A 12,736-nucleotide genomic window follows, 5' to 3' on the forward strand; every position below is an offset into this window, starting at 1 on the left:
TGTATTTCTATTTTTTGATAATTCATTCTACAATGACAGAAAACAGCTAATAAACTCAAAAGTTTTATCGGCACGCTAGAAACATGGGAACCATAGGAAACGTCATGCCCCTGGCTAGAGACTTGCAAAAAATATTCTAGATTCATTCAACCTTCTAATTTGCAATTATGTACAGACATAAGAAATAAATAACTTTAGGTAGTCAGGAAAAATTATTTTCTTTATGGGACACCGGTGTTCCAATCGTCCTTAAAGGGTTAATGTCTTGCAGTATATATGAGATTATATGCATACCTTTTGTCATAAATCAGACTTCCAGTAAACTGCAATATTCTGGGAAATTTATATATTGAATAGTATCTGAAGCAATTCCCTAAGCAAAATAATGTAGTAAAAAGTGTTTAATGTGAGATAGTTATTGAGGCGCGGAAAAAATGTGCAGGAGAGGAACTGCGAGAGGGCGTTTTTGTTTTCTTCTATAATTTGGAACGGAAACACACTCAAGTGAAGCGAATAAAATCGATGTGAGACGGAAGAAAAGCATAAAAATACGCTAAAAATGACAGAGAGAAATGTTTCAAAATTTAAATTCACCCGCTTCAATTTTACGGTTCAAATTTGGGCAAAATTGAATGTTTTCTGTGGGATTTACGGCCACAGAAAGTGAATACGGAATGACAAAATCTGTTTTTGTCGAGGGGACATTTTCGTGATGAAAGGAAATCATTTCTGGAAATTTTAGACAGGATTGAGTGTAAATACCATTGTTAGAGGGATAAACGTGTCCTAATGCTCTAGACGAGAATTTTTGGAATTCAACAAATAAACTATTGAACGATTTGGAATTTGAATTGAATTTGTGATTCAAGAGGAAGTTGATGGGTGTTCTTTGCTTTTGGGTAAAATTAGAATAGATTTCGAGAGATTGCTCATTGATTCAGATCATTAACCTTCTACAGAAAAAAATCAATTTTAAATTAACCCACATTTTATTTTCGACTTTTGATGTAATTTAAAAAGAGGGTCTAAATTGATTATTTGTGCTTTTGAATTGAGTCCTCAATGGCTTGTTGACTGCGAGAAAAAATACTCGAAATTCCAATGAAAAAAACCGATAGCGAGGGAATGTGAATTTATCAGTTTATTTACCAAAAACGCGTTTAAAAAGTTGAACGAAAAGAAGAATAAATATGCTGACAATTGATTGATCAAAGTGGAACATGAGATTTTTTTTTATGTGGGAATCGTAATGTTGTAATATCCAATATTTAAGGTATATACTGTACCCTTTAGAGCTGTAACGTTTTTACCCAATTAAACTACAGGTTTATCAAATTAAGATGCAATTTCCTGACTTGACTGCAAAACACGGTGTTTGCAAAGTTCCTATAAGTTGTGGAATTTTGTGCAAGTAATTGCACAAAAAATGAAACTTGCAGTTGGATTTTCTTTAAAACTTGGCGAGAAAAAAGTCTCAAACCAAACCCATACAGAACGCAAAAGAGACTGTTTTATTTTATTATTGTACAGTTGTCGCGTGTTTGAGCACAGCGAAGTAATTTGAAATGCTATCTAATAGGTGAATAATAGAGAAAAATGAATGAATGAGTCATTCAGAGGGAATTTCGCAATTTGCAAAACTCCACTTTTTTTTCTTTAGTATTCTTCTATATGCAAAAATATAACGCCAGACAATAAATAAAAGAGAAACCTCGTGTGGTCAAATTCACACAGTAACTCAATGATAATTCAACAATAAAATTAACCAATTTGTCGTCAGCATTACAATGCCATGCATTGATGAATTTGGGGTAAGAAGGAAAAGGTAAAGAAAGTGTCTTTTTATCTCGAAGGCAAATTTGAATTATATACCAGTGAGTTTCTTCCACATTGAATGGGGTCACATTCGGTATTACATCTTGTCTTTACTCTCTGGGTAATTACTGGTTGATGTTGTGAGAGGTGACGTCAAAAGTGGTGACTAAAGAAATTCTTGGGGATCAACTTTTTGCTGATCCTCTGTAATACTTTTCAGTTATTAATGCATTGGATGCTTGACATCGCAAGAAATTTTGCAATAGTGTTTATATCAAAATGATGAAGTCCTATACAGCTTAAGCATTTGATAATGGTAGATATTCCCCAATTGAGAAAAGTGATTGAACTATAAACCCCATTTATTCGAGGATATTTCAAAACGGACTCAACCTCCCAGAGCCACTCAACGCTGTAACTCGAAAAATCTCCCCCAATGGTTTGTTTCTGAGATAAAATCTCCCTATAACGACTTTTAAAAATTCGATAAGAGTGTCTCGACTAAAATAGAAAGATTAACCCTTTAAGGACGATTGGAACACCGGTGTCCCATAAAAAAATAATTTTTCCTGACTACCTAAAGTTACTTTTTTCTTGTGTTTATACGTAATTGCAAAGTAGAAGTTTGAAGGGATCTAGGATATTTTCTGCAAGTCTCCACCTATTTGCTATATGATATATATTTTTAAATTTTCATATTGAAAATTAATTTTAATTATTTTCTATACTTCCAATTTATTTTAAGCAAAACCGTTTTGGAAAAGGAAACTACAATACTCAAACATAAAATTTTTCGTAAGAGTGAAAATTATCAGTCATTGGTATCGTCAGAAAAATTACTTAAATTTTTGGGCTACTTTTTGTCCCTATCGTTCATAGAGACAAAAATACACCAAATTAAACTCTATTTGCTTTTCGATGTTTAGATGTAAGACGTTTTACAAGTTTTATTTATTGGTTTCATTTTTAATGCTGATTTTCGGTCAGCGAAAACTATTTCGTCGTTAGGTTAATGAATTTTTTTTTTTATTTTTAAACAAATCTAACCATAGAAAGACTAAAGTGGTCTTCAAACTAGAAGTTTAACCCAGTTCTCGAAGGTCTCACAATCCTAAATAGCAGTATTTTTTTTTTGTTTTTGAAAATCTTATGGATCATTCACTCTCAATAAGTAATCCTAAATCAAAATTTTACCAAAAACCTTGACCAACACCCAGTTAGAGAAGTTAAGTCATTTGGCTAATGTCCAACGCACAATAATCTTTGTTTCGTAAACATATTTTTGACAATTGAACGAGTGTGAGTAAGATCTAGATCTAGTCATCTCGCTCATTCTCATGACAAAATTTGAAAACATGTTTACAAACAAAAGTTATTGTGCGCTGATCATAAGCCTTATGACCTCTACACACTGAGAAATTTATGTCCATATTAAAAAGTTTTTCTTACATAAGCGTAGGGAATTTGCTTTAATATGGACACAAATTTCTCTAGTGTGTAGAGGCCATTAGGTCTGAAACTCGTATAAGATTTCGAGTAATTATCTTCTAAATCAGAATCACTTTACGGATTATTCACAAGCGTAATTTTATTAACCTAAAGTGCTTAGGAAAACATAAATAAATCAGAAAAATTAAGACTGCTACTTTTGTACCGTGAGATACTTCGAAATTCGAACAGAAAATCACATGACCCCCTTTGCAAACTCCTCCCTCCTTCTATCCCCACCAAAACCATGTTTTTTTGTTTATTTCCTTAACGGCTCATACGATTTCTTTCATTTTTGGATATGTTTCAGAAGTTGTCCAAATGAACGTTTTGTTTAAACATGCCTATGACATAAAAAATCTCCATCTTGAATTTTTGAAAGTGAGAGTATAAGTCAATTTTTCTATGGTCTATTTTTCAACCAATTCAGTTAAATTTGGATTTTTTGGAAAGGTCTTGAAATTTCCAACCTAGTTGCATCGGTCAAAATCAGTAACGAACCGGTAAAGTACCCGTCACATCGGAAGGCAAGTTCACTATATGGCGATAAAGGTGCACACCCTTCACCTCCCACTCAGATAACCCTAGGGACAAGGTACCTTCTGTACCCAATCAGTCTTTAGGGATTCAAATTCAAAGTAACGGCATGGCCTTTAGAACAGACACACGTCTTACAAATGAGTTATTTTTCTTAGATATTCTTTTTCTTCAGTCCGTTAACTTGTAATCCAACAAAAAGCTAAAGAGTAATAGATACGAACTTCCGGCCTTCGGGGGACCCCTATAAGTCGATCCGAGGATCATAATTATAATTAATATTTTTTGAAAACGGCTCCAACAATCTCTTTCATTTTAGGATATGTTTGGAGGTAGTCTAGCTGAATATTTCGTCCAAACATACCTATGATCTAAAAAAATCGCCACCTTGAAGTTTTGAAGATCAAATTTTAATCACTCCAAAGGGCATATTTTCAACCGATTTGATTAAATTGATATTTTTTGAAAGGTTTTGGAATCAGCAAACGTTAGGTTAATGATTCGGTTAAATATTCGTAATCGACTTATCTTTCTCGTATTTACATTTTTTGTAACACATGTTAGAACATTCTAGAAGAATTATCAGTTCTCTGCCAATTTTCGATTTTGAAATACTTTTATGATTTATGCATCAATTTAATATCCTCTAACACCATGGCACCAATAGATCATGCGAAAAATGAGTCACCGAAAACTCTATCCCGTAAGTTCGAACATTCCATAAAGCTGGGACGCTTTGCCATCCCTTTTTTAGAATCTGAAAACTTTCCTAACCACAAATTGCCCCAGGTTCCCTTGTTATTGACCTATATCATCCTATAACTTTTGATCTTACCAGACATAGATGCGAGTGACTTTGCATCCCTGCTTTTCATAAGCTTTTCATTAGTTCTAGCACCTAAGGATGGCTTTTACCGATTCGATCTATTATGTCCAATCAGTGAAGACCATCCTTAAGTGCAATAATTAAAAAAAATACTTAGAATAAGTAGGGGTGCAAAGTCACCCGCTTCTGTATGGTATTTTAAAGAAAATTACTAAACTTGGAGTAGATGAGGTAATTTGGAAACATACAGTGGCGACAAGATAAATAGCACAGTTTCAGACACTGTAATATATGCTTTTTTTCGAAAAATTATGCTTTTAAATGATGAAAGTAATAATAATAAATAAACTCGTATATAAATACATTTTGAATATGAAGAAAAAACCTGAATGTTGTATCAAGAAATTTAGAACGATCAATAAATTCTTGAAATGGCACATATTAAGAAGATAATATAAATAGCACACGCTATAAGAAGTGATAGTTTTCGATTTCTACTGCAATTAACAACTTACGAATTCTATTTTCAAATTAAATTTGGATTAATTAGTATTTATTTAAGTAACTTTTTGAAAAAATTAGCGCTTGATAACGAAGGATCATTAAAGAAATCAGGATTTGACACTATTCTATTGTGACTGTATTTCATGTAGTGTGGATGTCTACTTAAAACTATCTCAAATTAGTTACATTCGAGAGATTTATCTTGTGGTCAATCTTTTCTTTTAAATTCAACAGGATTTAGGGCCTTAGGCCGTCCTGGTCATTCCAGAAAATCAATTCTGTACTGATTGAACTAGTTTTAAAAACTTTTGGCATTGTATTTGGGATTATTAGCTTGGTTGAACTTAAAAACCAAAAGCAAATTCTTTTCGGTGTTGAAGTACATATCTTGCCCAAAGATATCCTTGTAAACAAATTAGTTATCCTAAACTCTTTTACGTAAAACCTGTAAATTTGCACCAAAGGCTCTATTTACATGATTTTTCTGTTCTCATAAATTTATTTTACGAAAATTTGTGGCATTAATGACTATAAATGATCAAAAATACAGAAATATAATGAATCTTAAAATAAAAATAAATAAATGGTAATATTTTCAGAGAAAACGAAAATGTGCTATTTAAATTGTCCACACGAATTATACCTAAACTCATAAAATGACAAAAACACATGGTTCTATTCTAACAGATACAGATATTAAATAATTATCATTTTTATTTATAATGGGCATTTTATTTTCAATAAAATTAAGTATGATCACGTATAAAGATTGATATTGTATCATAAAACATCAAAATAAGAAAATCACTGAAGGTGTGCTATTTATCTTGTCGCCACTGTATGTCTATTTTGGAATTTTGAGATTTTCTCACTGTTTCAGATGGTCAAAGAGAAAAAGATAACTAAGAAGAAGTAGTGGGAGGTGGGGCTACATTATTATACGATTTTTTCGCCTATTTCTAAATGAACCTGGTCCTTACAAATATTTTATTTAGATGCACAATTGTTTTGTCTACCCAAATTACATCATGTTGGAACCCAGTTTCCTATAGAAATATGGGAAAATCGTATAACAATGTAGCTCCATAGCTCAAAGTAGCCCCATCTTCCCTACAAGACTTTACATTTGAGAGCACTTCTTCGTTAGTTTGTCGTTTTGCCATCTAAAACTGTCAGAAAATTTTAAAGTTTCAAATTAGACATGATTCCGAATTACTCTATCTGACCCTATAATATCGTCAGTTAAATCAGCATTTGTCGTAACTTCCTTTTGACAACTTTTCAGGAGACGAAATTTTCAGTTCAATATTATTTTTCTTAAAAATGAGCCCCGAATGCGATACTTTTGAGCCAAAATAATAAAAGTGGCACTAATAAACTGTAAATTAACTTGAGAAAATCTTTATAAAATTATTTAAAAGCTGAAATATTGAGAAATATGTTAGAAGAAACACAATAATATTTTATCGTAACTTCCATCGCTTATAAAGCTGTAACTTTCAATGTATGGAGATCTTGGAAGTTACGACAATTTTCTAAAATGCATTAGATCAATTTGAATTATTCTAGTGATAATAAGCGCTTTTATTTGATTAAATTAGTCAATAATACTGTTATCCCTGTCCCTAAAAGCTTTTATTTCATAAATTTTATTGAATAAATTTTGTGCGCCGTGTCACTTGTTTTGTTTTGAATTAATGACAGATGGGTAGGGATTTTTTCTCATTTTTTTCTCGCAAATATTGAATTAAAATGATTTCATGTTACACTATTCGCACTGTCTTTCGATATATGGAAGAGTTTATAAACGTTTTATTGAGTTTATAAACGTTTTGCCGCAAATTACAAGCCACGCAAGTGATCAAAAGAAGTTACGGCAAATGATGATTACTGAAAATTTTGTATGGAAATTTATCGTAACTACTCCAAAAATGGAAGTTACGACAAATTCTGATAAATTTTTATTAATTAAGAGCACTTACGATAATTTTTCTGTAAAATAGTTTTCAATGGGCTTATAAAAGTTTCTGTTTCTCAAGTGCGTTTAATAAACAAAATTACTCCGATTCCAAATATGTATATATCTCAAAATCGCAAAAATGAAGTTACGACAAATGCTGATTTAACTGACGATATTTAAAATTTAAATAAAGGCAAAATTAATGGCAAAAAGTGGCGAAATGTGGTTAAGTCACTCCAGCCGAACCTTGGTGCAGCGTATACAGAACTTAACCTCAAAGTTTTCAATGTTTTTAGGTTAAACAGTTTAAGAAATCTTTCTACGCAGTTTCTTAATGTCTCAAAGCAATCAAGGAAGTATTTTCACCGAGTCTCAATTAGTCGCTCTGATTGCTTCAACTTCCTAATCACTGTCCCTTATCTCTCCCCAATTGCACCAACATAATTGACAATGTCTGATAGCACAATCATTGACCCGAGGAAAGAATTCGCAGCCAAGTGAGTGGCCAGTCAGATAGCGCGGATTTTGAGGTGAAAAATTGTGCCGAGTGACGGAATTGTTTGGCCTTTAAACTCATCACTTTGGCCAGATAAATTCATTCCGTGGCGAAAAAGAAGCCATTGCGCGAGAGAAACCAAATGTAACGTTCTTTTTTTTTCTCTTTGCCCAGGTAACATCTCTCCGTCTCTGTCTCCACGTTGAGTATGTCTGATGACGACACAAGGTGCTGGAGATGAGGTTTTCTGGGGATCGAAGGAGTGTGGGACAGAGAGGGAGAGAAGAAACCTGAAAGAAAAATGTGTACAAATGCCTTCGCCATTGCGCGCTCTTTCAAAAACATCCACCAACACATGCAAAGGCGAGTGATCTTGCCTCTTACGACGCTTATTTTTGCGACTGTATGCAATGGTAAATCCAGTTATTTATCCATCTTCTTCTCTCTCTCTATCCTACTCACCCATACAATTGTCCAGGAGGTGAATCAAGTAGCCGCTGCTTTGGAGGTTTTAATGCGAGCGCGGCTTAATCCATCTGTGAATTGTAGTAGTGTGCGTGTTTTTGTAAATGAAATAAATTCCTTCTTCTTCTAAACACCACTTTTTATCATTGATTTATCCACCTTTGCACACCACATAATCCAATTATTGCTGCACAAATGTCACCAAAACACCCACAATCGCACTTTGTCATACATTTCACCAATTTCCACGCAACATTTTCACAGGTTTTTCACGGAAAATTCGAGAGCTCAACTCAAACACCAACCGAACCAAATGAATCTTCAACTGTCACTGATGGTATGGAAGGTGTGGTGGCTCTTCCAAGGTGGGAAATTCACCACTTTTTATAGCACCCAGTGGTGAACACACCCCCAGCGCCATCTAAACGCCATCACTGTTTTGGAGACTTTTTTCAAACACCAAAAAGCACCGTTAACCATCCTATATAAAGCTCCAACGAACTCTAAATCATTTTCACTTCCTCCCAGTTGGTGACTAAAAAGTGTTCTCGTTGTTTCCTGTGATTCCTGCCACAAAAAAAATCCCAGTCTCATTGCAATTTTTCTCCCCCGCCGTGCATTGAAAGCCAAAGAAAAAGTCGCGAAAATTCGCGTGGAAATTCTCTTTCCCAACAGAACAATGAGGCAAAGAAATTTATCGCTGTTTTGTGGCATTTTATCCATTTTAATTGTCTATCAAATTTTTGGGGTATATTCCTTCAAGTTGTACCGTTCATCGGCCCAGGAAAATCAATTGAACAATAAAAAGGCCGGTTTTACACCAGTTCCAAACTTACGTAAGTACTCTTATCTCTTCCCCAATTTCAATTTTAATATCCCAGACAAAGGTTTTTATCACTCAGCGCAGTGAAGAGTCAGGAAGAGTTATTATTTTATGATACACATCTTCGGTTATTTGATGGTAAAATTTGAACTTTGGTTTTTGGAAAATTGAACCATCATCCTTCATTGACTTATTAATTTTTTAAGAGTATCATGGAAATTATATTGAGCTGGAATACATTAAAGATGGATCGACATTGGCATAATCACTTCTCCATCCTGTGCATTAATTGCTCGAAGTCTTTTAACTTGATAAATTGACTCTTTAAAATCCTTTAAGGCCCGTTCAAACCTGATTTTAAATTCAAAATCTCCATTTTTAATCTTTTTTGACTTATGGCGCTATTTTCCAATGAAAAATGAAAAATAGGGACAAATGTCTGTTCTAATATGCTTCTGTTTTACCGACTTTCTTTATGTTGGTATGCTGTCTCGACTATCCTCCCCCCCCCCTAGTCCTCATCGTGTTCCAGAACCACTAAACAGCCGTGACAAGTACCAACCCAAAGAATACTACCCAAAGAAGATTATGCAAAAGCATTTGAGAACAGTAAAGTGCTAAAAAAAATGTTCAGGAGAAAAATTTCCCTTTGAAATCGTCTTTTATTGAAAAATTAAAATGGTTTATAGCACTTTACTGTTCTCAATTTCTTCTGCATAATCGACTAATCTTTGTATTGGTTCCTGTCACTACTGTTTGGTGGTTTTGCAACACGACGGGGACTGAGGAAAACAGTCGAGACAAGGAATCCACATAAAGGAAAGTCAATAATACAGAATCACTTTGGGAACAGTAAAGTGCTCATAGGAAAAGTTTAAGAAATTCAAACCTGAGATGTCTTTGCTCTTTGGGAAAGATAGAATGAGCTCACACAGAAGTAGATTTTGATTCTACAATAGTGTCTTGAATAAAAGGTAAATGGAACTCTATTTGCACAAAAAGTCTTTGAAGTTCGAAGAATTCAAGTTCAATTTCGAATTTTCATACTAAATTTTCGAACAAGGTGGGGAAAATTTATCAAATACACTAAAATGCTGGAGAAAGAATTACCCACCCGGCAAATTCTGCAGAGTTCTGCAGAAATTCGTTAGATTTGAAAATGTAACTGCCGAAAATTCTGCAGAATTTTGTTCTGAAGGTGGATCCGATCGTTGTATGAAAATTCTGCAGAATTTTCTACAGAATTTCTATAGAAAATTTTATGAATTTTTGGCACTTTCCTCAAGATGTCGTTCTGTCAAAATGGACTTGGAATATTTTCTCTGAAATTATTTATCAACTTTGATAGAATTTATAATCACGATTTTCATGATATATTTTATATATATAAATACTGCGAAGGTATACTGTCTATAGAGAAGGATTAATTAGCAGTATTAAACATACTCCTGACCGAAAATTCTGCATTTTTTGATAAATTGTACAAGAATTTTTTGGAGAACAAAAAAAATTTTACGAAGTGATTTTCAGCTGAGGCCTTTAAAATTATTTATTGTTTATGAGAAAATTATTCTTTTCATTTCATTAAGTATATTTTCGTCAATTATTCCAATAAAATATATAGATTTGAAATAACCGTCTCTGAAGCAGCCATTAAGTAACAGGTGTGAGACTTCGCTTACTAGAGACAAATTTTAATAGCTTTGGTTATTTGCCGTTATCATCGCTAGTGCGGTTTTTTGAATGATGGCCGTTAAAAAAAGCAGAAGAAGAAAAATTGCGGAATTTCCGGGAATTGCAGAACGAAGTTTTGCTGGGAAACATAAGTAGATTTTGATTCTCCAACAGTGTCTTGGATAAAAGGTAAATATAACTTTATTTGCACAAAAAGTCGTTGATGTTCGAAGACTTCAAATTCAATTTCGAATTTTCATACTAAATTTTCGAACAAGGTGAGGAAAATATATCAAATATCATAATCCGTACAGAAGTAGATCTCGAAAAATTCGAAAATCTATTTGAAGATCCAAAAAAGAGACTTTCTTACTTCTTAATACTTTCATAATGTGGCGGAAGTTACATCCTGTTCGAATTTCGAAGTGCTCAAATACCAAAATGTGACGGTCTTCACATTGTTGTGAGGAAAAAACAGAACAATGACGTTTACTATTCTTGTTCCATTATTTAATCTCTCCAAAATCACTGAGTAACTCTTTTGCCAGCTTTTTTAGTGTGATATTTGATAAATTTCCCCCACCTTGTTCGAAAATTTAGTATGAAAATTCGAAATTGAATTTGAATTTTTCGAACTTCAACGACTTTCTGTGCAAATAGAGTTCCATTTACCTTTTATCCAAGACACTATTGGAGAATCAAAATCTACTTCTGTTTTAGCCCATAAGGGGAAATAGCCATTAGTAATTTTTATGATTTTGTCGGTTTAATAAATAATTTCCAGAATTTTGTTTTACCAAAAATTAAATATTAATCAAATATTTAGATTTAGATTTACTTTAAATAGAATTTGTGTTAACGTTAATCCCGAAAAAAAAAGATCTTGTCTGTCTCAAATATAGGGAAGGCTTTCAGACTTAGCACATACTCTGGTTTCGATCACTCAATATTTTTCCCATAGTGGAAAACGCGCTAGCTTCGGACAACTCAAGCTTTGAACAACACATTTTCAACAATATGTTTCTAATTTAAGTTGACTCATTATAATATTATATTTTAATAGCTAGTCCAATGTCTCAAATATCTTCCGTCCGAGGTCAAATCCGTTTAGCACATAGAAAAAATTGATTGTCCGATGATAGCGCGCTTTCCCATACTCCTTTGACGAATCTGAATTAGGATTAATATCCTAATTCAAAACCATTTCTAGACGCTTTAACTTTGACAGAAGATTCAACACATTAAGTTTATATTTTTTCTGAAGAGAATTAGATAAATTTCCTCCTTGACTCTTCTAGAATGTTACTGTTTAGTGAAAATTCTTTTGATGTAACGTGAAAACTTCTTAAATACAAGAAAAATACGCGAGTGTAAAATGCTTCTATTGAAAACAAATTAATCCAAATGGAGACAAGGGAAAGTTTCTAATTGGAGACAAACAGTGTAAGTGAAAACGGGACGAGAGGCTTTCAAAACCTTGTTGAGTTGCTCCTGAGTGCATGATTTGTTCTTATTCCTGGTCTTTTCTCTTTTCCCATCTAAAACAATAAGAAAATCTCTTCAAAAAAATCATATTTCCGGGGTTTCCTATTGAAGCATTTGCAGACACTTCAGAAAAACACTTTTTTTCACGAAAATAGGTAATTATTTCATTTGAAAACTTCACGTACCGTTAACAATAAAGATTAGCACTTAATTTAACTAAAATTAGCCAGAAATACGACATAAATGTTAAACAAAACGAATAAACAACAGTCACCTACCTTATTGTGTTTTTCATTGGAAAACATGCCAAATCGATGAAAAATTCCATGGTGAAAAGGTACACTTTCAATTTTTCTGACAAATTAACAAATTAAAATTTGTGAATATGAATTGATTTTCGCTTTATTTAGAGCAAAATTAACTAAATAATGAAACTAAGGTATAGAAAATATATAAATATAGCAATTTAGTACTGTATTTATCATGAAAACAGTTACGTTTCCATTTGGAGTAGCGAAAAATTTCCATTTGAAGCAGGTTTTGAATTAGCTTAATTTACCCTATCTATGGCACATTTTAATAGCTAGCTTTAAGTCACACTTTTTCTGAACAAAAATAGGTCAGATTAATTAAAGTAATATGAAAAAATATGAAATGTTCGAA

At 33.0% G+C, this 12,736-nt stretch overlaps 2 protein-coding genes across 18 annotated transcripts in view; one reads left to right on the plus strand and one right to left on the minus strand.

Annotated features, from left to right (window-relative positions):
• Window positions 1–8,424, minus strand: part of LOC129808116 (afadin) — a 118,122-nt gene extending 109,698 nt beyond the window's left edge. For 10 of the 16 annotated variants that reach the window (XM_055857856.1, XM_055857855.1, XM_055857849.1 and 7 more), the window contains exon 1: window positions 8,089–8,424. The gene's annotated coding sequence lies outside the window, so the exon portion shown is untranslated. The remainder of the gene's footprint in view (window positions 1–8,088) is intronic. The other 6 variants (XM_055857850.1, XM_055857854.1, XM_055857842.1 and 3 more) reach the window with 2 other exon arrangements.
• A 154-nt stretch (window positions 8,425–8,578) lies between these two features.
• LOC129808122 (chorion peroxidase) overlaps window positions 8,579–12,736 on the plus strand; it is a 48,441-nt gene continuing 44,283 nt past the window's right edge. Inside the window, exon 1 of one of the 2 annotated variants that reach the window (XM_055857870.1) lies at window positions 8,579–8,927. In XM_055857870.1, coding sequence (XP_055713845.1) covers window positions 8,771–8,927 — 157 coding nt within the window. In that variant the 5' untranslated portion in view covers window positions 8,579–8,770. The remainder of the gene's footprint in view (window positions 8,928–12,736) is intronic. The other variant, XM_055857869.1, reaches the window with a different exon arrangement.

This window comes from Phlebotomus papatasi, chromosome 3 (assembly GCF_024763615.1).
Source record: "Phlebotomus papatasi isolate M1 chromosome 3, Ppap_2.1, whole genome shotgun sequence".
NCBI classification, from domain to species: domain Eukaryota; kingdom Metazoa; phylum Arthropoda; class Insecta; order Diptera; family Psychodidae; genus Phlebotomus; species Phlebotomus papatasi.